Raw genomic sequence first — 25723 nt, 5'->3', positions numbered from 1 at the left:
AGAATTGGGAATGGCAGGTCAGTTTCTATTTGGTCTCACCCTTGGTTGAAAGAGGCGCTCGACTCATTGGTTTCTACACCCCCTCCTCCGAATTGTACTCTTTCTGTTGTTGAGATCTTATGATCGGCCATAGATGGAATGAGAGTTTAATAGCTCAGTTGTTCAATGACAGAGATAGGAGTTGTATTTTGAACATCCCTCTAAGACTTTCTTCGCACCCAGATGCGTGGTGCTGGAAGTTTGCGTCCAAGGGTCACTATTCTGTTAAGAGTGCTTACAGATTTCTGGTTGCTGGGTTTCGACATAGGGAAAGTAGTGAGATATGGAGTCGTTTTTGGAAGACGAAGGTGCCTCCTAAAATGCTTAATTTCTGCTGGCGTGCTTTAGTTAATATTGTTCATTGCCTCTCTTTGCTTCAGTCCAGGAGAGTTCCGGTTGATTCGATGTGTCCGTTGTGTCATGAGGCTCCTGAAACTGTCTTGCATATTCTTGTTCAATGTCCTTTTGCCCGCAGTTGCTGGTTGAGTTCGCCTTTGGGTTGGCCTGCATTCTTCGCTGCCTCTCTTAGGGAGTGGTTCTCTTTAGCCTTCCTTACTGCTTCTGCGGAGAATGCTTCCCTTATTCTAATGATATATTGGACTTTGTGGCATAACAGAAATAATGTTGTTTGGAAAGCTCAGAGTCGAACTGCGAGTAGTGTGTTCTTCATGGCACTGAATTTTTTGCAGCAATGGAGAGGGGCCTGCTCTGATTCTACCAGCTGCACCAATATTGTATCGGCTTTGACTGTCTGGTCTCCTCTACCGCAGGGTTGGATTAAGGTTAATATTGATGCCTCTTTAAACTCGCAACGAAGTTCACTAGGCTTCGACTGTGTAGTCCGAGATGCTAATGGTAGATTTATGGCTGCTAAAGCAGGCTGTTTTTGCAGTCAGATGGAGGTTAAGTGTGCTGAGACAATGGCTTTTCGAGAGGCGTTGAGCTGGATTAAAGAGTGCGGATGGGATCGAGTTCTTTTCGAATCGGATGCTCAAGTTCTTGTTGTGTCCATTAACAATGTTTCGTTAGATGATTTATCACCTTTTGGTCTTTTGGTTCAAGATTGTAAATTGCTTCTATCCAGTTATGAAGAAGCAAGATGTGGTTTTATTCACAGGTCTTCGAATGATGTCGCTCATGTTCTAGTAATATCGGCTCATTCTGAGTCAGGTCAAGGAGTTTAGGTTCATATCTCTCCTCCTCATATAGTTTCTTTAATCGCTTTGAGTTAATGATATTTCTCTCCTTTTCAAAAAAAAAAAAAACTTTCCACAATTACATTTTATATAAGGAAGATTTACAATTTAGTCCCTGAGTATTACCATTATTAATAAGTCAGTCCCTGCATTTTTAGAAACCTATTAAAACGTCCTTATTTTTTCTCTCCGTCAATAAAATAATCCTTTTATTTATTTCTACAGTTAAAAATATAACAAAAGACTAAATTACCCACTTCTTTTCCTCCTCCTCCTCCTTCTTCTTCTTCTTCATTGATTCTTCCCCATCTTCTTCTTCTTCATCATCATTGATTCTTCCCCCTCTTCTTCTTCTTCTTTGGTTCTTCTTTTTCTTCTTCTTCTTCTTTGATTCTTTTTTATTCTTCTTTTTATTCTTCTCTTTAAGGAGAAGGAGAAGATTCTTCTTCTTCTTCTTCTTCTCCTTCATCATCATCATATTTTTTATTTTTTTTTTTCTTTTTGGAGGAGGAGGAGGAGGCGGAAGAGCAGGGACTGTTTCGTTGATGGAAAGAAACGATAAGAAGGAGGAGGCGGAGGCGGAGAAGGAGGGACTATTTCATTGACGGAAATGAAAAGTAACGACGTTTTAATAGATATGAGAAAAGATAAAAACGTTTTAATTAATTTTTAAAAATGTAAGAACTGACTTGTTAATAATAGTAATATCCAAGAACTAAATAAAGGGTTTTATTTGAGAGCAAAATTAGATTTTAAAAATTTTCTTTCTCATCCTTTATTTATTTTTAATGAAAAATAGAACAGAATGACTATTTAGTTGACGAAAATAAAATATAAGAATATTTTAATAAATTTTTGAAAATATAAAAACTGACTTGTTAATAATAGTAATACCCAAAAACTAAATTGTATATAATAACACTCTCGTCTCGTGTACCCAATACAGCGAAAAAAATTTTATTCTTATCGGAAAAAGAGGATAATAAAATAACAAAATAAGACATAATATATATGATATTAAAAATAAATATATATTTAAATTTGATTAAGTTGGGCTGAAATGAAAATAATAATAATAATTAAAAAAACATAGGTACAAATAAGTGATGCTAAAATTGTGGGTTGGGCCAGCCTTAAATGACTTAGGACTCCAACTAAAACTGAGCCCAATCTCACATGCCTATCAAAACACACAAAACTTCTCATGTTTTTGTTTTTGTTGGGCTGCCTACCTTCTCTTTTTCTTAGGTAAGATAATAGAAATAGAGTCCGTTTAAAATATATAAAATTTCAAATTTATTTTAAATTATTTAAACATATTCAAAATTCAATTATTATTTAATTAATATCTGAAGTTATTTGATTTTATAACTTTTGATTTAATAATTTATGTAAAATATATTTTGAAGCAGTAATTATCTTTTTTTAATGCTGCAGTTAAGATAATAGAAATAGAGTCCGTTTAAAATATATAAAATTTTAAATTTATTTTAAATTATTTGAACATATTCAAAATTTAATTATTAATTAATTAATATCTGAAGTTATTTGATTTTATAACCTTTAATTTAATAGTTTATGTAAAATATATTTTGAAGCAGTAATTATCTTTACTCAATAGATATTTGAAGGAAATCGAACCTAACGGAAATTCACATTGTTAACCTATTTAATAGATGGTAAATTTTTAAAGCAGCAATTATATTTTTTTTTGTTTTAAATAATTACATAAAATAATCTATTAATATAATATGATATATAATATTATAAATATTATTATAAATAAAATAGCATTTCAAATTTTAAAAATATAATATTAAAATATTAAAAATCTAAATACGATGTAAATATTATTTTCAATATAAATATATTTCAAATTTTATTATATAGTAATACAATTCATTCTCTCTCTAAAAGGTCTGGAGAGTATTTTTCTCTTATTTGGATTTCTTTTTTTGGAAATAAGTCTCCCATTTGTCTCTTCTGACCTATCTCAGCAGTAGAGACCTCTTCCTCCTCTTTATAAGGATGATGGTTTTTTTTTCCAACTTCTAAATGGTTTTATATATAGTATTGTGTTGTTTGGTAGACCCTGTGGAGATTTTTGAATGAATCCTTAGATTCGACCTATGTTGTTTTTACTCTTTTAAAATCTACAGTTGTTCATTGTTTTGTTGGCTTTCTGTTATGTTATTTGCATGCAGTTTTTTTCTCGATCGATAGCTCCATGTGGTTTAAAGGTCCAGTGTGGATTGTTAGAGGAGATCTGTGAAGCATTGGAGATATGTTATTCATCGAAAAGTAATCTCTTTAAAATAGGTATTGTTACGATGGTACTTAATACTTAGAAGAGACTCGTGAAGTGTTGAAAATTATTATTAACGGAAAAGTATACATTTTTTTATAGCTAATGATTTTTTTTATTTAAGGGTCTCCTTAAAAACAGGTGTTGTTACGATGGTGCTTAATGTTTTATTTTTTAGTTAGTTACTCTTTTTTCTTTTGTCGTTGTTCATTTTTCTATAGTGAAATTTATCTCTAATTCAAAAACGTGCAGATAAAATTTTCTTGTACGTCAATATTCCTTTTACTTTTTGACTTTAGTAGAAGGAGATTTTAAGTAATTGTGATCGATATTTAGCTACCATCGATCAATTTACTTTATAAAGTGAGTATATTTATTTTTAATTTTTCTATATTTTATTAATTTTTCTTTCAGATATAAAATTATTTTGAGTTTATAAATTTTAAGAATTTGATGTATTTTTGTTATGTTAATCTTAAAAACCTGATTGATTTTATGTAGGATCAAGGTTGTTCTGTATCAACCTTTATCAATACAATTTTTCTGCCTTTAAAAAAAAAAAGTTGATTTAACAATGGAAAATGTACATGCACTTCTTCTCTTTCGGCAAAGATATACTATAGGAGCTAACGTGCTTGCCAGGTGTCAAGACCATACGGCAAGAAAGTAGACATGTATAAACACTTCTAACCAATGAAGTGAGTCCAAGTGGCAGACAACATTAATCGAGAAAGGTATTGGTAGGTTAGCGATTATACTGGGAAGTTATCAATTTGGAAAGAAGCAATGTGATTTGTTGTCGGCACCTCCGCAATCTTGCGACGGTCCAATTGACATCCTCCTCTCTGATTCTGACACCTTCGCTACTACCTTCATCCACACATCGCCCTCCACTTTAGTTTTAACTAAAATAAATATGAATTCATATTTTCTTAAAATATATTATAAAAAAAAACATTTTTCTAAGTTTTATAATTTAACAAATTTTAAAAAGTTATTGTAACAAAAAAAAATTTAAATAAAACTTAAAAGTTAAACATTAAAATTATAACTTAACAAATTTTTAAGAGTTAAAATTTTAGTTCTATAATTAACTAAATTATGCTAGATTGAACAATCGAATCTTTAAATGATTATTGCTCATATTTTTTAATTCAACATAAAACTAAAAGGTCACTGAAATTAAAAAAAAAAAAAAGAAAAGAAAGTCCACTATAGCTTTACTAAAGACCCATCAAATCAAAAAAAGAAAAATTTACAAGCAAATTTTGTTGTATTAAAAGGTTTTAAAAGGTACATATGAATACAATTTAAAAGATTATTGTAAATGATAAAATGAAAAAATAAGAAAAAAGCCAGATTATTAAATATTTATAATTTTTATTTTCTTATACGACGTAAAATATAATTTAATTGTATAACATAAATTATTAATTTAATGGTCTGCTGATTATTTAGCAGTCTTGTATTGTAATATTTATTTTTTAAAAAATAAAATTATTAATTTAATGCATAAGTCATGGCAATGACATGACGTGTTTTGTTGGCGAATGAACTAAAAATTTCAGGATGTTATATAATGAAGCCCTTTTACAAAGTCATCAAATAAAGTGGATGTGCTCCACTAAACTATAATGCCATATGTATCGTCCATAAGCGTTAATTTTTGGATTATTTCCATTAAAATTAAAATAATGTTCATTTGAAGTCAACATTTTTATATACAGTATTTATTATTTTATGATCTATTTATTTATAAAATTAACTATTAATTTAACGAATATATAGTCTTTATAATTATAAAAATTAGCAATTTTTTTATTATATATATATGTAGTATTATCGGGAAAAGTATATTTTTTAAAAAAGAATTATAAATTAATAATATGATAATAATTAATTATTGTTAGCGTTAGTTTTGTAGTTAGGTTGTTTTTGGCTTTTTGCGTTGGTCAAGGATGATAATAATAATGCTCTTATGATGTTGTATACACGTGGCTTAATAACCAAACCGTTTAGAACTTGACGTGTAAAGTTTTAAAGCCAAGGATTGATGAAATAAAATGGTTATCTTAAAAGGAAAACTCTCTTTTAATACATCTTAATAATTTAATAATTATAATTTGGAGAAATTTATAATTTAATTTTTAAATATAGTTATTATTCATAATTCATTTATTATATTTTTAAAAATATATTAAAATATCTCTGTATACTCAATTCGTTAACTAATTACGGCATTCCATTTATTAAAATCTCAATTTTTCGTTAGATTCTCATTCAAAAGCAGTGAGAAAAATTTAAAAATTCTATTTTACTATCTATAAAGCCTAGCTTCCACAACCTTCTTTGTTATTATTCTTCTTTTCCTCCATTCTTCAATTGCGATCAGAATCCCAACGCAGCTTCCAACTTCTTGCTCTTTTTATTTTATTTTATTTTATTTTAACAAAATATAGTAGATTCATCTCTACTATTGTATTCAGCTACTCTCTCTCTCTCTCCCTGTCGTACCAAACAAAATCCTCAATTCTTTACTTAAAATTACCAATCCTCATCTTCTCATTTTCTTCTTCTTTTCAACTGATTGAATCTCCATTGTCTATGCATGCTGCAGATCGCTAGCCATGCAAAGTCTTCCATCTTTAAGATTGGCTTTTATATTGTGCATTAGATTAATATTTTATATTGTGAAATATGATTGATTGATGCAGTTATGTTTATTTAGATACAGATTTATTTGGCTCATCTTTTTAAAGATTTTGATTAATTAAATTCTTAATTTTAATGTTTTGTATTGTGTGGATTAATTAAGAGTATATTTTTCTGTTTTTATTGGATTTAGGCAAAATCCAGATGTGCAATCTTTTGATGGAAGAGTGAAATCTTGTAGATAGAATTTGTTGTTGGCATATTTTCTTTGCTTTATTACTCATTATCCTATCTTGATTTTTCAATTTTTAGTAATTTCAAGTTTGGTTTGGAATTTGTTATTAGTTTGGATTTGGTCTTTGTCGTTTGTTTAAAATGTATTTTAACTTTATGTGAATTATTGATTATTGTGATTTATTTCCCTTATAATTATATAAATAAAATTATTTATTCATATAATTGCTTTCCATTAAAGTTTAAATTCATAGCATGCTTAAGCATTATAGCAAGTTTTCTAGTTCAGTTATGAGATGATTTTTTTTTTTTTATAAATATCTTATTAAATTTAAAAATTTAAATAAAACGGTAAACTTTCGATTATAGAAATGGTTCAGGTAATCGTCAACACGATTAATCGCAATGAAATAGAGTGAATTTATAATTAAATGAAGTTATTATACTTTCATAATTATATAGGAATACGTATGTAACAACAGTAACTTAAAGACTTTGAAGTTGATTATCTTATCTATTACCAAGAGAAAGGAAGTGGGTGGGACACAAATAAAAAGAAAATTGAATATTATTCAGCAAAATTATCTACATATTAATTATCCACTGAATATTAAATAAAAATATGGTTATTTATTTTACAACTACATTTTTGTTTGTTTACAGAAAATAATTTATATTTAAAAAATAATTTATATATATATATTTTTAAAAAAAAATATTTTTCATGTAAAATATTTTTAATAAAATAAGTTATTTTCATTACTTAATTTTAATTTAAAAAATAAAATTTATATATAAAAAACTTGATAAAAATTTTAAAAATGTAAAAAATATTTCTTTCTAAAAAAAGTTATTTTTTCAAAATAATTTATTTTTTATTAATTAAAATTTTTAAATATTATAAATATAAAAAATAAAATATTTTTCTAAAATAATTATAACCTAATTTTTCTTTTTAATTTCTCATATCGCGAGTATTATCCCAACCTAATTAAAGATATATATTTCTTTAAATAAATAAACAGACATGTGCATGTGTGTTTACTTTTGCGCGATATGACCTTTTGTCCATTTTGTAATCAGACTATTTTATTTTATTCCTAAGAGCCTCCGAAAAGAAGATGTGGTCTTCGTGCATTTAACTGACCAGCCCCTCCACATCTCATAGGACACTCTTAAACCTCTCCGGTCTCCACCACCATGACGAAACCCCTCCTCCCTCCCTCTCTCTCTGTCTCTCTGTAGCCCGCTAAGCGTCTACCATAACTTGTTCTCCCCTCGTCCTCCCTCACAGAACGCATCTCAATCGCAAGCCCAAGTCACCTACGATGGCGGCTGGATTATCCGCCGTTCCCGTCTTCAAACCCTTCCCTTATTTCCGCGCTTCCAATCACTTCCCGAAGCCCATGCCCACTTCACTCTTTTCGATCCCTTCTGCAGCTCGATATCCCAGTTTATTCCATGGTGGTCTAAGGAAAACCAACGTTGCTGTCTGTTTCGTCCTCGAAGATACAAAACAGAGTGTCCAGATCGATAATCTCCAGTCGGATCAGTCCGAAGAAGTGAATTACCAGATCTTGACGCCTCGTGCAGCGGAGAGATTGGCGAGGAAGAAATCGGAGATGTTTACTTACTTGGTTGCTGCTATGATGTCTAGTTTTGGGATTACTTCCATGGCTGTTATGGCTTGTTACTATAGATTTTATTGGCAAATGGAGGTATGTTTTAATTGCTTCCCTCTATCTCTTATAATCCAGTTTCAACGTATGTGTATTCTTGAATTGGAATCTTTATGGCGTAGGGAGGAGAGGTGCCTTTACTGGAAATATTTAGCACATTTTCTCTATCAGTGGGCGCTGCTGTAGGTTACATTTTTCTTCTTCTTTTCCATTCAATTATTGTTATTAGCTTTGTAACATTATGTATTTTCTGGGCAATTGAGATGTTGATAGATTGGGTATTGTTTGTTTCAGGTGGGAATGGAATTTTGGGCAAGGTGGGCTCATAGAGCTCTCTGGCATGCTTCCTTGTGGCATATGCACGAGGTATGATTATTGACATGTTCCTCCTCGTTTCAAACTTTCTATGCAAATAATTAATGTGATAATAACTTACAATTTTTTGGAGTTCCTCATGTTTCTTCTCTCTTTGCAACCAAGCTGTATGATAATGGAGTGTTGTTCTTCTGTCGAACTTATTTTTTGATTGTAGTCGCATCATCGACCCAGAGAAGGTCCATTTGAGCTAAACGATGTATTTGCAATAATAAACGCAATTCCAGCTATTGGCCTTCTTTCCTTCGGCTTCTTCAACAAGGGCCTATTTCCTGGTCTTTGTTTTGGAGCTGTAAGTTTCTCTCTCCCGTATCTTTCTAATCAGATTTTGTTCATTGATTAACGGTTTAATCATTAAATTATTGCTAAATGACAAAAAAATATTTTTGATATGACCAAAATGCCCCATGAGCGTCTCCCTTAACCATCCTTTGACTTGGACCAGGGTCTTGGAATTACGGTGTTTGGGATGGCCTACATGTTTGTACACGATGGTCTTGTTCACAAGAGATTCCCTGTGGGTCCCATTGCCAACGTGCCATATTTCAGGAAGGTCGCTGCCGCCCACCAGGTAAATTTCAATGGGGTGATGATGCTGTGCCTTGCGGGACCATTATTACCTTTAGCTACTGACTCAGTTAAGACCATTCATCTAGTGAAACGTTGGATGGAAATCAAATTTTTAGCGTTTCCGACCACATGATTGTTTCCAACCATATGACGTTAATTTCAATAGTAGCTGAGCTGAATGATTGAAAAATAATATACTATACATAATTAGTTTGAATTAATTTAAAATTAAATTTTAATATTTCTGTTCTGGATCTATTATGCACTAGCAGAATCTAACCGTGGATTTTTATATTTATTACTTTTTTTAATTTTTGCAGCTGCATCACTCGGATAAATTCAATGGAGTCCCATATGGGTTATTCCTGGGACCTAAGGTGGGTCTCACCTACTTGTGTATATGGCGTTTATTGTATATAATTATCAAATATTTAATATTAGCGTGTGATTAGGGCATCAAATTAATTAGTTGATTCCAACGTTGTGGTCCAGGAAGTTGAAGAAGTTGGAGGCCATGAAGAGTTGGAAAAAGAGATCAATAGGAGAATAAAATTGCAGAAAGGCAGCTGATGAGATCAGTTTCTGGACGACTTGTTAATTTAAAGAAACAATAGTGGTTATTACAAAAGGAGATTAGGGTTATCAAATTTTCAATTAATTACTTCCCACTGTGTTTGAGCCCCTAGAATTAGGTATCCACTGTTTTCAGCTTCAGATTGTAAATGTGTTTGACTATAATACACATCTTATTAACGAAAAATATAAATTTATAAATTTAATTTAATAATAAAAGTATCTGAATAAATTAAAAAAATTTCATACGCTACGCTTTAAATTTTAATTTTTATTAAAAAAATAATAAAAAATACGTGATACCTTCTTCATTAACATCTTATGATAATTAATCTCTTAATTAGAGGACAGGTACTTCTCCCTATTATTATTCTTCAAATCACTAGCCATTTCTTCACGAAAGAGTCATCCTTAAATTTCTGAAAAATTTATTAATTTATTGGTATTTTTAAAATTACTCTATTAAAAATTAATAATGTTTAGATACTTGTTATTAATTTACGCCTTCTTCCCCAAAAAGTATAGCAGTATTTCGAGGATAGAGCGTTCTCTCAAAAGATTATTTCACGAACTCTGCGGCTAAATTAACGTCAATTGGTGGCGGAGTTATTTGGAAATGACAAAGGGCCACATGGCTCTGAAAAATATAGCTCCGGATTAACTCGTTTAAAAGATTAATTTATATATACAAGATAAAAATATAGATACGCAATAATTTTTTTGGAAAATTAAGGATTTATTGTTCTAGTTTAATAAAAATAATTATTTAATATGTTTAATTATAAATAATAATTATATAATTTTTATATTTTTTAAATAATAACTATTTAGTTGGGAATAAATAATTATGTGGAAAGTGAAAATAAACGGTGAGGGTCTTTAAATTATTTATTCTTTAATTTAAATAAATTTATATATACAATATCAAACTCTGTTCATTATTGGTATTATTCTATTTTTCTAAAAAAATTAACATAATAATTACTAGTAGAAGTTTCCTTCAAATTTTACGTATATGAAATCGGAAATAATATTATTATTTAAATAAAAAAATAATATTTCAAAATTAAAGCATATTTTATTTTTGTTATATATTTATATATCTGTATAAGTGTATATACTTTATTCATATTTATGGTAATTATTATTAAAGTAATATCTATTTTGCAACAAAGGTATCATAAAAAATCTCATATTTATAATATAAAAATAGAAAAAGAGGGATACGAAGGATTTATGAAAAAAAATACCATACCCATTATAGTTTTAGTATTAATAAAAAGTGACCCATATATTTCCATTATTTTTTTTAAAAATTTTATTTTTCTAATTTTCCTCTTATTTTCTGGGGAAGGAAGTCAAAATAAACAGTAAGCGTGTATAATGCGAATACCACAGCCAATTTTTCATATCTATCCATCCATGAGTCAGAACTTTTGCATCCACTCCTTTACTTTTGGTTAATAATAATTCAACGCTGCCTCCTTTATTTTTGCCTAACTCCACCACCTTTGCTACTTTTTATCTTGCATTCTCCAAAATCTGTTACTCCTTTTCAGTATCTCCATCGCATACTTAATATTAATTTAACCCTTAATAAACCCAAAAAAAAAAAGAGCAAAACACAAAAATTTAATTAATTATGAAAAATTCAAGACCCAGTTTTTGGCTTTGTTTTAGCCGCATTGGTAGTATGATTCACGTGAACAAGTGTGATAAGACATAACCAGCATGTTTAATATATTTTTTTAAAGAAAATAAATAAATTTGCAGAATCCAGGTAAATATCGTAGAACGAGTAACTAGAATTGACAGGTATCCCAAAATATAGTGAAGAAGGACCCCATTATGCAAGCTTTTGTGGGGATGACGCGGCCACTTTAGTGGCTGTTTCCCCCAAAATTGGCTACGTGTTGGCCCTTCCTAGCATCCCTCCCCAGAAACAACGTTACATAATTGAATTTGTGATGTTAGTGGTTCATGCACTTTACCTTTTATTTACTTATATGGATAAAGACGTACACCCACTAATCTGTAATTATATTAGTTTGGGATAATTTCGATTATTGGTATTATCTTCTTGTCGGTCACAAGATAATCAACTGGTATAATTCATTTTAAGAGAAAAAAAATTAAATGATTTGCAAATCGTACAAAATTTTATTTTTTTTAAATGAGACTTTTTAAATTAAAAATTGTTTTTTTTCATTTCAAATAAAAAAATTGATTTATTTTGAAATTCTTATTCTAAATAGAAGTTGTATGAAATTAGTCTTTGATTTTGTCCTTCCTTGCACGTTGCGCCTACCACAGGCTTTTGGCATTTCCTATGGCTTATATCCACATTTTTCAGTTGCTTGAATTAGAACTGTATAACAATTTCCAACTATTATTATTATTAATTTCAATTTACTATTTGAATTCAACCCAAGTAAAATTATTATTTAATTTACAAATTTTAATAATTTATTGGCTAAATCTAAGCAGTTCAAGTGATTAAACTCTAGCAGAAACATAAATCAGATTGCAGTAATTGCGCACAACCTTAGGTGGAGCATCTTCCGTAGAGCTGGTGAGATCATCAGCAACTCGGCGCCCTGATATTGCGGTAGGCGATGAGGTATTACTGTTATTATTTAAGAATTTGTAGGTTGTTGGGAACAGATTTTCTTCACCGACCGGCATACAAAAGCTTCATTCACAGCCGCTCATTGAACCATTAGTGGAGCTTTGGGTCCATGTTCTTGCTCTCCTATTCCCATGTACTACTTAACAAGTCAAAACTACTCTCAAACAATATTAACAAAAGGTCCTAACAGACCAGCTCAACCATTTGTTAATGTTATTATTTTTTTAGTATTTTAAATATATTTTTCTTCTAGAAAGTAATTTCAAATTAATATTTTAACTATAATTCCAATTTCAAATGGATTCTCAAAAATATATGTATATATGCTGGTTTAGGATTGTGCTTCTTTGTTGTCTCTTCCTTCTAGAGCTTGGTTAATGCTTTGCTTTGGCTGAGTTATGGTGGGGTGACTTGCATATCCTTCATCTATACGGTACCGTTTCCTGCGAGTTTCGGCTGGATGAGCTGGTGCTGCGGTTGCCTCTACCTAGTTAGGTCAATAAGGGTTCTGGTCGTTTGGACTTTATTTGTATTGGGTTATCTTGTCCAGACCTATTTATAGTTGGGCTCTGTTTATCAGGCCTTAGTCTCCTTATATGATTTGTCCTTATTGGGCTTTAATGAAAGTAACAGTGCTGTTCAAAACAGCTCTATGGATAATCTGTGATGCTTGGGCCACGTCCCAATTGTATGCATTTGTGTTTCACCGACAAATATACAAAAGGAAAATGGGCGAGGTCACTTCAACTCGAAATGCAGTCACGTGCACTTTGCCCTTGCATTAAATTACGCTTTATGACGATCTAGTCCTATAATGGATTAGATTCTCGAAGACATATCGTTTATTATCCATCCAATGGAAACTCACCCTAATATTCCGACAATTAAAAAATAGAGTTTCATTTCGCAAGCTTTCAATTTCTCCCACAGTTAATTAAAATACACAATAATAATGATTTGATATATCATTCTCCGTTTAAAATACAATAAAAAAATTATAATTTAATCTATAAATATTATTATTATTAATCAATAATTTTTTATATTTTTAAAAATTTATTAAAATATTTTTATTTTTTTATTTATGTTAATAAAATAATTTTTCATTTATTTTTACCATTAAAAATATAATAAATCAAATTACTCCTTTTTTTTTTCTCCTTTTTCTTATTCTTCGTTGATTCTTTCTCTTTCTCCTCTTATTTTTCTTTGATTTTTCTTTTTTTTTCTTATTCTTTGATTCTTTTTAATTTTTCTTTTTATTATGAGGATGGTGCCATCCTTCTTCTTTTTCGTCATCTTCTTATGTTTTTTTTATCGGCATCTTTTGGTTTTTTCTTCTTCCTTTTTAAAGAGGATGAAGTAATTTTTCTTCATTTTTATTATTTTTTTATTCTTTTTTATCGTCATATTTTTCTTTTTCTTTTTTTTTAGGAGTTGAGAGACTATTTTATTGACGTAAAATCATTTTAATAGATATAAAAAAAGATAAGTACGTTCTGATAAATTTTTAAAAATATAGAAATTGACTTATTTAATAATAATAATATTCAAAAATTAAATAAGAGATTTTATTTGATAGTAAAATTAAATTTTAAAAATTTTTTCTCTCATTTTTATTTATTTTTAACGAAAAAAAATATGATATGATTTTTTCGTTTATGAAAAAAGTTAAATTATTTTTAACGAAAAAAATTACGAAATGATTATTTTATTTATAAAAATAAAAAATAAAAATATTTTAATAGATTTTTAAAATTATAAAATTTTATTAATGTTAATATCTAAAAATTAAATAATAAATTTAAAAGAGAAAATCAATCTCGAAAATCAATCCTCACTAGCTTTGCAAAATCTAACGTGGCCCAAATGGGACCAATCAATGTTTATTCTCCCAAGGAGGAGAAAAACCCTCGTTTCTTGGGCTCTTCCTCCACCATAACAGCCTTTACAGTATCCTGCTCAACAAGTCTCCAAGCAGCTTGCTCAAATGCCAACCCAATGTAAGGGGCGTATTCAACAAGTGGGTACCCTCTATTCGTGCTCCTATCACCTCCGAATCTTCTGGAATCACCCCCAACATCTCCTGCACGTCCAGCACTTACATCATGCCCTTCCCTTTTATCATATCTGTCCTCACCTTATTCACAATAATCTTTATACCCTTAATCACATCGCACTCTAATAGGTCCATCATTCTATCTGCGTCTCGCAGACTGCTAATATTAGGTGTTGTAACGAGCACTGCCTCACTAGATAGAGTTATGGCCGTAATGAACCCTGCATCGGTTCCAGCCGGACAATCTATAGTTATAAAATCAGGATAGCCTTCGAGTCTGGTTTTTAGTGCCTCCACCAGCCAAATCAATGCTTTCGCACCAAAACCCAATGGCAGCTTCGATCCAGATTTCGAAATGCACAGCAGTTCGAAATTGGATCTCCGCTTGTCTTAGTGCTTGGTCCCGTTCATAACCTCAACAAGGGTGTAATTAAAGCGATTTCAAGGCCCAGTAGCAGGTCGAGATTTTTGAGGAAAAGCCGAGGCGAGCCAAAGCCAAGCTGACATTAGCAGTGGTGGTGGTCTTACCGACAGCACCTTTGCCGGAGGTGATAACGACAATGACGGTGTCTCCAGCCAATTCGGGCTTTTTGTTCATTGGAGGACGGATTGAATGGCGGAATGCAAGTGAGATTTTAAGGCATTCAGCATTTGAATTTTGGGGGTAAAGGGTTTAAATGGGGTTAAGGAATAGAAAGTGGAGGAATTGAGGTTGGTGGGAAGGGGTTTTAGACGGATCAAATTTAAGTTTGGGACCAATTTTGGGGTTTTAGACGGATCAAATTTAAGTTTGGGGACAATTTTATTTTTTTAGTAAAATTTTTAATTTTATTTATTTTATTTTTTAATATAAATACTAAAAATAAAGTTTTTAAGTTGAGAGAAAAATAAAGTTTTTAAGTTGAGAGTTAAATTGATTGGAGAAAATTTACATAAATAAAATTTTACAAGTTTGAATGAATTTATCTATTTAATGTTTTTTTAATTTAAATAATTTAATCTATTATTCAAATAGCTGAATTTATCTATTTAATATATTTTTAATTTGAATAATTTAATTTATTATTCATATAAATACTATTTGATTTGATTTATATTTATAATTTATTTTTTTAAAAAGTTAATTCAACTCGTAATTTATTAAATTTATTTTTTCTAGATTTATTTTTTTTATATTCAAATAGTGTATGAAAATATTAAATAATTTAACTATTATTTATAGTATTTTTTTAATTTAAAATTTATTTTTCATAAATTTAAATAATTTAATATATAATTTATTTTTTTATATTTGTTTTAGGTTTTGTGTATTTTTAAATATTTTTTTAAAAATATTAATATCCTTAAAGTTGAAATATTAAAAATAAATTTTTTGAATTGAAATAAAACATAGTAATTTATTGCCATAAAAATAATATCAGTGTTGCAGTTATAAATTTTTAAAAATTCACTGATTTATTTTTATATTAAAATTATATGAATAAAAACATCTCTATATTTTATAAAATTAAATTATTTAATAATTTATTAAAAAATTATTATTGAATTTATTTAAATTTTAATAAAAAAATTAAATAGTATAAATATTCAAATTTATAAATATTAAATAATATATATAATTAAAATTATATGAATTAAAAGTATAAATATTTAATATAGATTAGTCCTATAATTTTTAAATAAAAATAAATTAATAATTTTTTTAAAAATTTACAAATTTAATAGTATTTTTTAAAAAATTATTTAAACACACTTAAATAATTTAAAAAATTGTAGCCAAATCAGTGGACTTGCCTTTCTTGAATCAACTTCCTAAACCTCTTCCTGCTCATTGACTATTGGAAGAACTTTCAAGGACAGGTGATATGGGAAGACCAACTATTTTAGACAAGAAAATCAAATACAGATAAGCAGTCTACTCATGCCCAAACACAGCAGAATAAAAGGCCTAACTCTAATCTAAAAGTAGTTAAGTTCTCCAAGGGTTTAGTATCATAATAAAATAGTATGCCGGAACTCTTTCTCTTAAGGTGCGGAGCGAACTATCGGACTAGAAGCTGCGATTGCTTTTGTTTCAGAAGCAGTTCTTCCTCTAAATAGATGGCGAGAATCTGTTCTTGATGGTAGGGCAGTAGCCTTTTCTTCAAGCAGGGCTTTCTCGATAGCGAGAAGCTCTTCCTTCCATTAGTAATCTGGGCTTGTAGTTGAATCGAGATTTTCTTGGTGTGAATTCAATTCGGTAAAAGATCGAAAAGAAAGAATTAGATAGCAGATGTGCCATTGAGAATGTGATTAAGAGGCTAGCTGAACAATGTTAGTGAAAGCTTTAGCATGGACCTCTTGGCCTCACTGTGGATCCGTCAGTGGTTTTAGAGATATCATTGTTAAGAGTACAAGGTTTAGAGGCGAAGGAAGAAGAAGATCATTCGATAGGATAATAGATCAGACCATCATAGCATGCCAAGAAATGACCAAAAGAGACGGAGCCAGAGGGAAAAGTTCAAATACGATTAGAAAGATTCTGAGTAACACGAGTTGGGCCTGTATGTGCTAAGATTGCGAGCCCTAGGCCCCAATAATTTAGGCCTAAGCCCAAAAACAGCTGCGTAGACGGGGGCTTTTATGTATATATAGTAATATGTGTACATTGTTTACGAATTGTCTTTGAGTCGATAGGCAAGCCCAGATCGCGAATCCAAATTGATCTCTACTACTACAAATTCAGATCTGGAATCTTGACCCTTCAACAAATTGCTCCCAAAAAAGAAACCTAATCTGACGGGTGGCATTACCTTCTCTTTTTAAACGGCACCCACTTTACTTTTCTGATCCAGTACAAAAGGCTGCCAAGTGGCAGTCATTCCATAAGGGGAAAACCCTGATTTTCCCCAATTGCCCTCCATATGGCCCTTACATTGATGCCCTCCAAACTGCCGTTAACACGTGTCTATTTTTTATTCGCCGGTGCCACGATATTGCTCCCTCCCCGTCCCTTTGCTCTGTTCTTCATCCGTGTCATGTGAAGCAGTTATTTTATCCCTTACTTTCTCCAGATCCAAACATCCTGTTTTATGAACTACTCTCTCCTCTCTCTCTCTCTTTCTCTCTTGTTGTGATTTAAACGTCTGCTGTGAAAGCTTAAGGCAATTCCAATCTCTATACCATTTAAACCAGGTTCGATTCACATATGCGTTTTTTTTCCCCCTTAAATTATTGTTTTGTGGATTACTGGATAAGTCTGATTCTAGCGAAAATATTTGTGATTTAATTTTATGTGTTTTAGCTTAGTTTGCTATTTGGATCTGATGTTCGTATTTTTCTTTTCATGGCCGTAGTTTAAATTTTCTGTGCCAATAGGTTAGAAATAATGGGTTTTGTTTTGATGTGATCGAATTGAGTTATTATAAGAAGTTGTGGCACAGATCTAATTGCTTAGAGATTAGTGGAAGTTAAAATTGGATAGGATTGTATCCCTGTTTTAGGCATTCAAACTAACTAAATTAACAAATATTTGTATCCCAGCACTTTATATATTATTCTGTGTGATTGTTTATTATTAATTGGTGCTTACAGTTCAATTTTCTAGGATCTAAAATCTTACTAAAGATGTGACAGTGTTCAATTATGAAATTATTCATAGGTGCAGGTATATGTTTATTCGTGTTCATCTCGAAATCTAATATTGTTTTTTAAAACTGTTAGTTAGGTTAGCTTTTTGTTAGTCTTATTAATAATGTAATTTGTTTGACCAGGTTTATGGTTAATCTCTCTGGGCCCTCGTCAATGACTGGAGTTGAAAACTTGAAATGAGATTTATAATGTGTTGGATACCATGTATTTATCTTACTTCTTTTTTGTGTGTGTGCGCGCATACCTGATACTTCATTTCTTGTGGTTTATGATTTCTTACATTTTATTTACTTTTGCATTTTTGGACTGCAGTAAGGAAGGCCATGTGAGCTGTTTTGTACCAGAGTGCTTGCATTTGTAGTTTTGATTGGCTCTGTGGTTTTATTCTTGTGCACAAAATGGGTAAATGCAAGGGTTGCGGAAAATTAGGAAGAATGGTGCCAAGGGATGAGTCGGTGAATGTTTACCATTTTTCTCTTTTGCTATCTCCTGTTGTTTCTGTTTGGGATTGTGTTGTGCGGAAGATGAGGTATTCCTTCAGACCTGAGTGGGTGTAGTTGTGAGGCTTCTGAGATATTATAAGTTCTTCTATACTGAAATAGTTAGTAAATTATTAAGGTATTAAACATAGGAAATACAAGATAGAGAAGGAAACATAATCATAGGGAAATGTACAAGTTTTAGAGGATTTCTTTTTAAGGTAAAAAAGTAGAGCAAACAGGTCAGTATTCATAGGTTGGTTGTTTTTCATGGATAGTATAGCGTGTAATAAAGTGCAACCTGTTGTGAGGAAAGTGAAGAAAAAGCAGGTGAAAGGTGAGTTGGATCGTCTCAAACAGGCTGAGAAGAAAAAGAGGCGCTTGGAGAAAGCACTTGCTACTTCTGCGGCCATCATATCTGAACTAGAGAAAAAGAAACAGAAAAAAAAGGAAGAACAGCAAAGGCTTGATGAAGAAGGCGCTGCAATAGCAGAGGCTGTTGCTCTGCATGTGTTACTTGGTGAAGACTCTGATGATCCATGTAAAATTGTGCTAAACGAAGAAGATGGGTTCAACACTTGGCACTGTGCTGGTAGTATCAACCTCCTTATGGGGGAGCAGAGAGCATGCCTTCCGCATCAGGACTGCTTAAGTCATTCACATGAAAGAGTCAAGTGGATTTCCAATGCTTGTGGAACTGGAAGCGAGTGGAGTAAAATGGAAAACGGCAACTGGGCATTTTCATGTGGGTCTTTTAGAAGAGATTTTCATGCGCCATGCTTGGAGGATGCAAGTTGGGGGACAACAGAATTCTCAGCTGATGTTATTGCAGCACAGGCTGTTTCATCACTCCAGATTGCGGAGGATGCACACGTTGACACAATTGTCTTTGATGGAATGGTGGGATGATAGATGGAAAGCACTCTGTTGCCCATTAAATTGAGTCGTGATCTTGGTAGAGAGAATAATGGTATTGTATATAGTTCTTTTAAGTCCCGTCTTTGTTTATCAGATCCGTATGTTGGTGCTTCTACTTTCAACAAGTGTTGCATTATTGTTCTTCCCGTGTTGTCCTTTACTTGTACAAAGATTGGTTGCGCGTGATAGAGTTTTCCTCATGGGTTGAAAAACTGTTGGTATGATGTATTGTTTGCATGTGGAATGACTTTTCTAAGTTTCTTTTAGTATACAACTTCTTCCATTTGTAGAGTTGGATACTGATGATTGACGTTGATGCAAGCAGTGGTGTTCTATGAAATTTCAATGGTTGGGTGAAGGGTGGAGTTTAGTATTAATAAATGTAGTATTAACGGAAAAATTGATGTGTAGCGAGAAGCGCTGGCGAGTGGCGACAGGGGCTTTGAATTTATTTCCATGATAAAAATTTAAAAAAGCAAGTAAATGATGGAGATGATAACTGTAAACTTTTCCTTGATAGGTGATATGATAAATCAAGGCGTAAAATAAATCCAACGAGCGATAGGACGAGTGTAAAATTTGAAGAAGTGATGATTTTATGTTCAACTATTGATTATTGGCAAAATACTTTAATGATAGAAAAAATACCAAGAGAATCTCAATCCTCAGTTGCCTATGCTAGTTGATCTTCACGGATATATCAAATGTCATTTTATTAAACAGTAAACACCAGTACTTTAGATCTGAATGAACTATACAATGGAAAATCATGAGTAGATTAAAGAAGCAAGTTACGCGTATTAACGCACACAAAAATGCCGATGCCCACAGCGCTGGGTGAAAGAAGAATCATACTAACAGATTTAACACACTTTTCAATGCGAGCTTTAAAGTACCATTACGACAAATTCAGTAGGTAAAATCAATGAAAATTTTACAGTATTACACAATCAATTACTGTGATGTTCTATTGCAAGTTTCAACTCATACAGATGACAGCGCTTTAACAAATTGCTTCCTCATACATCATGCCGGGAATTCTCAAGTGCTGGTATGTCCGACTCCCATTGTTGTGAATTCTGCCGTGGTGGTAAATCTGACAATTGTTGTGAATTCTGCCGCGGTGGTAAATCTGACACTTGCTCATGTTGCTGCCGAAGATGCACTTCTTCCTGATTGTCTACTTCTGTGCTACTAGATGGTTTGGCACCCGAAGTAATTAGGTTTTTAAACCAAGTTGCTTGAATTCTAGGGCTTCCTCTGTTTGAATTGCCAGGTGAATCATGTGCAGGCCCATTACTAGAAGCAACACCTACAAGGAAACGATATGCCACTTTGCTAGCTGATACGATCTCTGCCTTGGCTTGCCTAAACTGCAAAATACCCGCCCACACATCAAGACATGATAGTCACACTTAATAATATACAAATGCCTGATAGAGATTCAGTCATAAGAAATCAAATTCTGTTATGACATGCCATATTCTAATCTGACTAACAATCCACATTTCAGACTAACTTGAAAAGTTACCATTGAGGCACGGCAGGTTAAATTTTAAAAGGAGCACACGAATGGGAAACAAATCACTGCACCAACCATCGCCGACTCAAGCAGAGAATAATAAGTGAATTCCAATTTGCATGTATAGTTTCTGTTATTGCTAGGAAGAAGATAGAATGCATGTTTGAGAACCATAAGTTACTAATTTATATCTTCACAGATTGCCAGGGAAAAATATTCTCAATAATTAATAGGAGAGTTAAAAGCAGAACACATCAAGATAGTATTGAATGTAGACAAATCGCATCAAAACCAGCTACTTGGCCCAGTTTGGCTTTGAGGTGGACAAACTCAAGGGCATTAACTTGCAGCTTCAACAAGAAGCTAGTTTCTCCAGGTTGTATTTTGAGCAAGGCTGGTGCACGGCAATGCCAAACTAGCACAAAGAGACTCTGTATGTATAAAAACAAATTGGACTTCTATGTTTTCAGAGATTCACAGAGCTAACATATGTCAAACTAGCAAAAATAGTGGGGTATAGAACAAGATGATCCTAGACAATACAAGAATAAGAAATTGCACAACATCTCACCCGTAATGCTGTATTTCCAGCTACTTCCAAAGCTGCATCACCGGCATTTGCAAAACGATTAACCCAACCTGTTAAAGACACCATAAGAATATGCAGTAATAAAAACAATGTTCTTCACCATCATGGGAGATCTATTAGATCAGAAAAACAACAGAGAAACAAAGGGGGGAAATCAAACAGAACATTGGTAAAGTGGCTAACAGAGAACAGCAAAAGTAGGCCAACTATAAAGCAGATTGGAGCAGCTCCATAAGCTAGCAAAGTAAAATGCAACCTACATTCACAGACTAAATGCCTGGCCAACTTATCCACAAGTTTAACAGGATAAGGGTCCATGTTAACATATGCAAACGAATGGTTACCTGGAAGTTTTGGCACACCAAGCCTTTCACAGAACTCATCACAAAAGTGATTGCAGTTCTTGGATAGCAAGTCATATGAACTTCCAAGCCATTCTCTACTCAGTTCCCGCAATATCTGATTCACCTTAAAGATAGAGAAGTTAGTTGTTCCTAGTACAATGCTCTCACGGTATGTGTACATTGGGTTCTTCCCAGAAGGGCAATTAAAAACTCCAGTTCCGTGTTCGCAAAACCCAAAAGACCATTCATCATCTCCATAAACCTGTCACACAGTTTAAACAATTTTATCACATGCTACATGGATTTTGATTCAGCATACCTTGTTGATAAAAGAATTTTGAAATAATAAATTGCAAACAAAAGATAAAAATTATCAATTACCACAAGAAAGTGAAAGGGCGTATGTAATGTTAGGTCATGCAAGTTGAGTCAAACAGAGAAAAATGCAACATAAAGAAGTATATGCAACATTTTATCAAGTGATATTTCATATCAGCAAACAAGATGTCCATATGTTCAAAACAAACTCAGAGTCAAAGTTCCACAAATTCTTAAAACACTGGAGGCTATGAACAATGCCCATTAAAAATATTTACCCCCAGTCCACAAAAAGAGATGGATTTCCCTGCAACAGTTTCACCAGATAATTCAAAATTGAAACCAGAAAGCCATTTGGTTCAAAGACAAACGATTCAGCAAAGCAGTTCACTACCAAGAGACAGAAATTGAAAAATACTGTTGCAAGATTGACACTATCTAATCTGAAGGTTTGTATTATTTTCTGAGAAATTCACATCTCTACCTAAGAATGCTAACTCAACCATAGCTTCTTCATTGAAATGAAAGCTTAAAACTACAAATAGGGATATAGAACAAGAACAGGTAAAGAAACTAAAGATGTACTAGACAAGGGAAAACAATAAAAGGTAATGAATAACACTCGCTGCTACTGCTACAAGAGAAACCGAATGATATAGGAACAGGTAGAGAATAGAGAAAAGGATCCCTTCTTTAAACAGGTACTGAGAATTTCACATCCTTACTCATATGCACCTAAAAGGAAGGCAGTAGCACACAAAAACAAAACAAAGTAACAACCATGAAACTAGAAGCCCACCATTTGAACAATATGATCGGCCGATTCCATGGTTAGTCTAGTTCTTGAAGATATATTCTACATAACAACTAAAAATTTATTACGGCACATATTCATCTATTAAAAACACATACAACACACCGTAGCTCTCACAAAATTTCCACCTATGGGCCCAGGTACTGTTCCTCTTAATTGACAATAAGGATTACAAAAGATAATTTAATGAACAAAGACCCAGACGAACACTAACCAAACCTCAGATCTTACCTGCAACGCAAGAATATACCATTATTGATACAATCAAATCAACAACAAACAAGTAACCGCATATCAGTATCTAAACTCGTTTCTCCCCAACCACATCAGTTAATTAAATAAAGAACCATAGATCCCAACCACAGTGACTCCATTACACAGGTACACAAACAAATCAAACCAATATATAAAAGAACCTGAACAGCGCTGTGAAAGATTCCGCCGAAGCCAATACCGTCCTTGAAAATCTTGTTGATCTGCATAATGGTGTTGTTGGTCTTCTCCGATCCACTATTCGTCACATCGTATATATGCAATATCACATCCGTCATCTTTATCAACAAAGCCCTAACTCTAACCCTAACTCTAACCCTAACCCTAAGACTTCAAAACTTGGTATCCTCTTCCTCTCCCCGCTCTCTCTGAATCTCTGATTCACAAAGAAACTGGTCACTGGCTTTCCTCTTTCTGTATTCTTCGCTTTTAAATCCCGCCCTCCTCCCTCTCTCTCCGTTCAATTAAAGAACCGAACTTTATCCACTTTCATTTTCGCTCTCACTGGGATTTAATTTTAATACGACACTGTTTCTGTTTCTTTCTGCAGTTCGTAGATCTTCTCTCTTCTCGAGTTAGAGAGCTTTTTTTATTTTTATTTTTATACTGGACAATCAAATTAAATTTTAAAAATCGTTAATGGCGTTTTGTGATATTTCTCGAGAGGGAAAAAGAAAAGAGAGAAGGGGGAGGGGGGGGGGGGGGGGTTTATGAAATTGCCCTTCGATATCTTGTCAAATTACAAAAGCAGCGGTTATTTTTCACAACTGTCTGCCACTATCGATGACTCCTGAGCCATGATTAGGCTGAGTTGGATAAGTGGGCCCACTCACGCGCGTAATTATTAACCTACGAGACACCGACAGAGTGCTAGTTTTACCGTTATGCCCTCGCTTTTAGTTTGAAGTTATAACCGCTAAAACAGTCGAAAACGAATAACTCCTCGTTTTTCTTTTACTTTCTTTCTTTTATTTTTTTTTTTTTTCAAAGGAAAACGATCCATTTATGGAGAATAAAGGCCTGAAGCCCATATAATTTGAAGGCTCAATCAATTCAAAAGTTATAGACAGTTTTACATAAGGGTGAAACAACTTATTGCTAAGGCCATAGTAAGCAAAGAGGATCAAGACACCCTAAACTTGAGCTCCCAAAGAATATTTGTTTAGACTTAGAGTTTGTTTTGAGGATAATATTTTTTTTAAAATATTTTTTATATTTGCAATTTATACGACATAATAAATGAGCTGTAATCATATCATTATAATTCTATACTAAAATTCACCTTTTTTAAATAGAACAATACTTTTACAAAATATTACTATTAACAGATATAGTTACGATATCTCTTATCAACTAATTGATTTCAATATAATTTTTAAAAAATTTAATAATTAACTACACTTTTTACTTTTATACTAAATATACATAAAAATTAGTATATGTATTATTACTCAATCATTCTAAATTTTAAACAATTCATCATATTCGTTTATTACTTAAGCATCAGAGTAGCTAGTCATATGCTCTGACCACCACACATTTTCTTTTTTGTAGATTAATCAATTACAGCTTAGCTCAATTTCAGATAGACGGCAATATTCAAAAAATTTAAACTAAATTTTTTTTAATAAAAAAATAAATTAATTTTTAAAAAAATACATTTTTCTTGTATTTTTATATTTTAAGAATTTTATTAAAAAATTTTAATATATAAATTTATTAATATATCTATTTTTAAATTAAAATTAAATAACATAAAATAAATTATCGTGTTATAAAACATTTTCCATAAAACATTTCTATAAAAAAATATTTTTTACATAAAAAATTTTACATGAAAAAAATTATATCATGTACCGCTACTATCAACTGAGTTAGAGAAAAGAAAAATTCATTTTATGTTTTTATAGTGAGACATTTTCTTAAAGAATATTTTTTCTTAGCCCATATAAATTACTATGTTTAGGGAAAAATCTAAATAGCTCTTTGGCGGATTGACATGTAATATTATTAAATCTTCTTTTAGATATTTCAAAGATCTACTTAGGTGGCCACGAGTCAAAACAGAATCTTCAGTGATTTTGGTTTAAAATTTAAGGAATCAAAATTAAAATTGTATGCTTTTTGTATGTTAAATGTAATAGTTAATTTATTTGAATTATGATTAGGTCTAGATTTATATTTACTTAATATATTTAATATTATTGTAGCAGAATTATGATTAATAAACAATCTTAATTTATTAGATTTTTTTTTGCAACAAAAAAATTTAATAATATTCCATATATAAAAATTAAATGGGATTAAATTCATATAATAAAAGATAATGCTTGGCTTAATACGCCTCCCAGGCTCCCACCATTCCCGTAATATTGCTGCCACGTGCTGACAACTCTTATTATTATTATTTTTTCGAATTATTAGTATTACTATTATTTAATTCACGTAAGAGGTAGACTTGAGCCAGTCGTTTGACTATTCAATAATGGGCCGTCTGTGTGTGGCTGGGTGCCACTAGATTATGA

At 31.6% G+C, this 25723-nt stretch overlaps 3 protein-coding genes and 1 pseudogene across 7 annotated transcripts; 2 read left to right on the top strand and 2 right to left on the bottom strand.

Annotated features, from left to right (window-relative positions):
* Nucleotides 1-7500: 7500 nt before the first annotated feature.
* Nucleotides 7501-9803, top strand: LOC110616623 (beta-carotene hydroxylase 2, chloroplastic). Of its 4 annotated transcripts, none has more exons than XM_043957253.1 (7): nucleotides 7512-8144; nucleotides 8228-8287; nucleotides 8400-8471; nucleotides 8638-8772; nucleotides 8926-9117; nucleotides 9371-9427; nucleotides 9543-9803. In XM_043957253.1, exons 1-7 carry the CDS (start codon nucleotides 7755-7757, stop codon nucleotides 9618-9620), a joined length of 984 nt encoding a protein of 327 aa, XP_043813188.1. In that variant the 5' UTR covers nucleotides 7512-7754; the 3' UTR covers nucleotides 9621-9803. The 4 variants fall into 4 exon arrangements, with proteins under 4 accessions (XP_043813189.1, XP_043813188.1, XP_043813190.1 ...); XM_021759054.2 differs by having other exon boundaries at nucleotides 7514-8144; nucleotides 8926-9051; XM_043957254.1 differs by lacking the exon at nucleotides 8228-8287 and having other exon boundaries at nucleotides 7501-8144.
* A 4232-nt stretch (nucleotides 9804-14035) lies between these two features.
* On the bottom strand, nucleotides 14036-16838 carry LOC110618187 (annotated as a pseudogene).
* Nucleotides 16839-17299: 461 nt separating this feature from the next.
* LOC110618186 lies at nucleotides 17300-19607 on the top strand. 2 transcript variants are annotated; one of them, XM_021761282.2, is made up of 3 exons: nucleotides 17300-17485; nucleotides 18064-18145; nucleotides 18254-19607. In XM_021761282.2, the coding sequence occupies exon 3, from the start codon at nucleotides 18691-18693 to the stop codon at nucleotides 19327-19329; it is 639 nt and encodes a 212-aa protein (XP_021616974.1). In that variant the 5' UTR covers nucleotides 17300-17485; nucleotides 18064-18145; nucleotides 18254-18690; the 3' UTR covers nucleotides 19330-19607. The 2 variants fall into 2 exon arrangements, with proteins under 2 accessions (XP_021616974.1, XP_021616973.1); XM_021761281.2 differs by lacking the exon at nucleotides 18064-18145.
* A 569-nt stretch (nucleotides 19608-20176) lies between these two features.
* Nucleotides 20177-23862, bottom strand: LOC110618185. The gene is made up of 4 exons (XM_021761280.2): nucleotides 23342-23862; nucleotides 21794-22055; nucleotides 21432-21499; nucleotides 20177-20711 (listed from the first exon to the last, which is right to left on the bottom strand). Exons 1-4 carry the CDS (start codon nucleotides 23474-23476, stop codon nucleotides 20358-20360), a joined length of 819 nt encoding a protein of 272 aa, XP_021616972.1. The 5' UTR covers nucleotides 23477-23862; the 3' UTR covers nucleotides 20177-20357.
* Nucleotides 23863-25723: the final 1861 nt, after the last annotated feature.

Source organism: Manihot esculenta, chromosome 6, assembly GCF_001659605.2.
Source record: "Manihot esculenta cultivar AM560-2 chromosome 6, M.esculenta_v8, whole genome shotgun sequence".
Classification (NCBI taxonomy): domain Eukaryota; kingdom Viridiplantae; phylum Streptophyta; class Magnoliopsida; order Malpighiales; family Euphorbiaceae; genus Manihot; species Manihot esculenta.
The sequence above is the reverse complement of the archived record's forward strand: the minus strand, read 5'-3'. Positions and strand labels throughout refer to the sequence as shown.

Bases quoted from the DNA above. Each gene is read 5' to 3' on its own strand.
- LOC110618186 (XM_021761281.2), top strand. From the start codon at position 18,691: ATGGATAGTATAGCGTGTAATAAAGTGCAACCTGTTGTGAGGAAAGTG.
- LOC110618185 (XM_021761280.2), bottom strand. From the start codon at position 23,476: ATGACGGATGTGATATTGCATATATACGATGTGACGAATAGTGGATCG. The intron at 22,056-23,341 runs GTTCTTTTATAT...ACTGTGTGACAG, and splicing joins TCTTTCACAGCGCTGTTCAG to GTTTATGGAGATGATGAATG. The intron at 20,712-21,431 runs GTGAGATGTTGT...GGTATTTTGCAG, and splicing joins CTGGAAATACAGCATTACGG to TTTAGGCAAGCCAAGGCAGA.
- LOC110616623 (XM_043957253.1), top strand. From the start codon at position 7,755: ATGGCGGCTGGATTATCCGCCGTTCCCGTCTTCAAACCCTTCCCTTAT. The intron at 8,773-8,925 runs GTAAGTTTCTCT...GACTTGGACCAG, and splicing joins CTGGTCTTTGTTTTGGAGCT to GGTCTTGGAATTACGGTGTT. The intron at 9,118-9,370 runs GTTAAGACCATT...TAATTTTTGCAG, and splicing joins TACCTTTAGCTACTGACTCA to CTGCATCACTCGGATAAATT.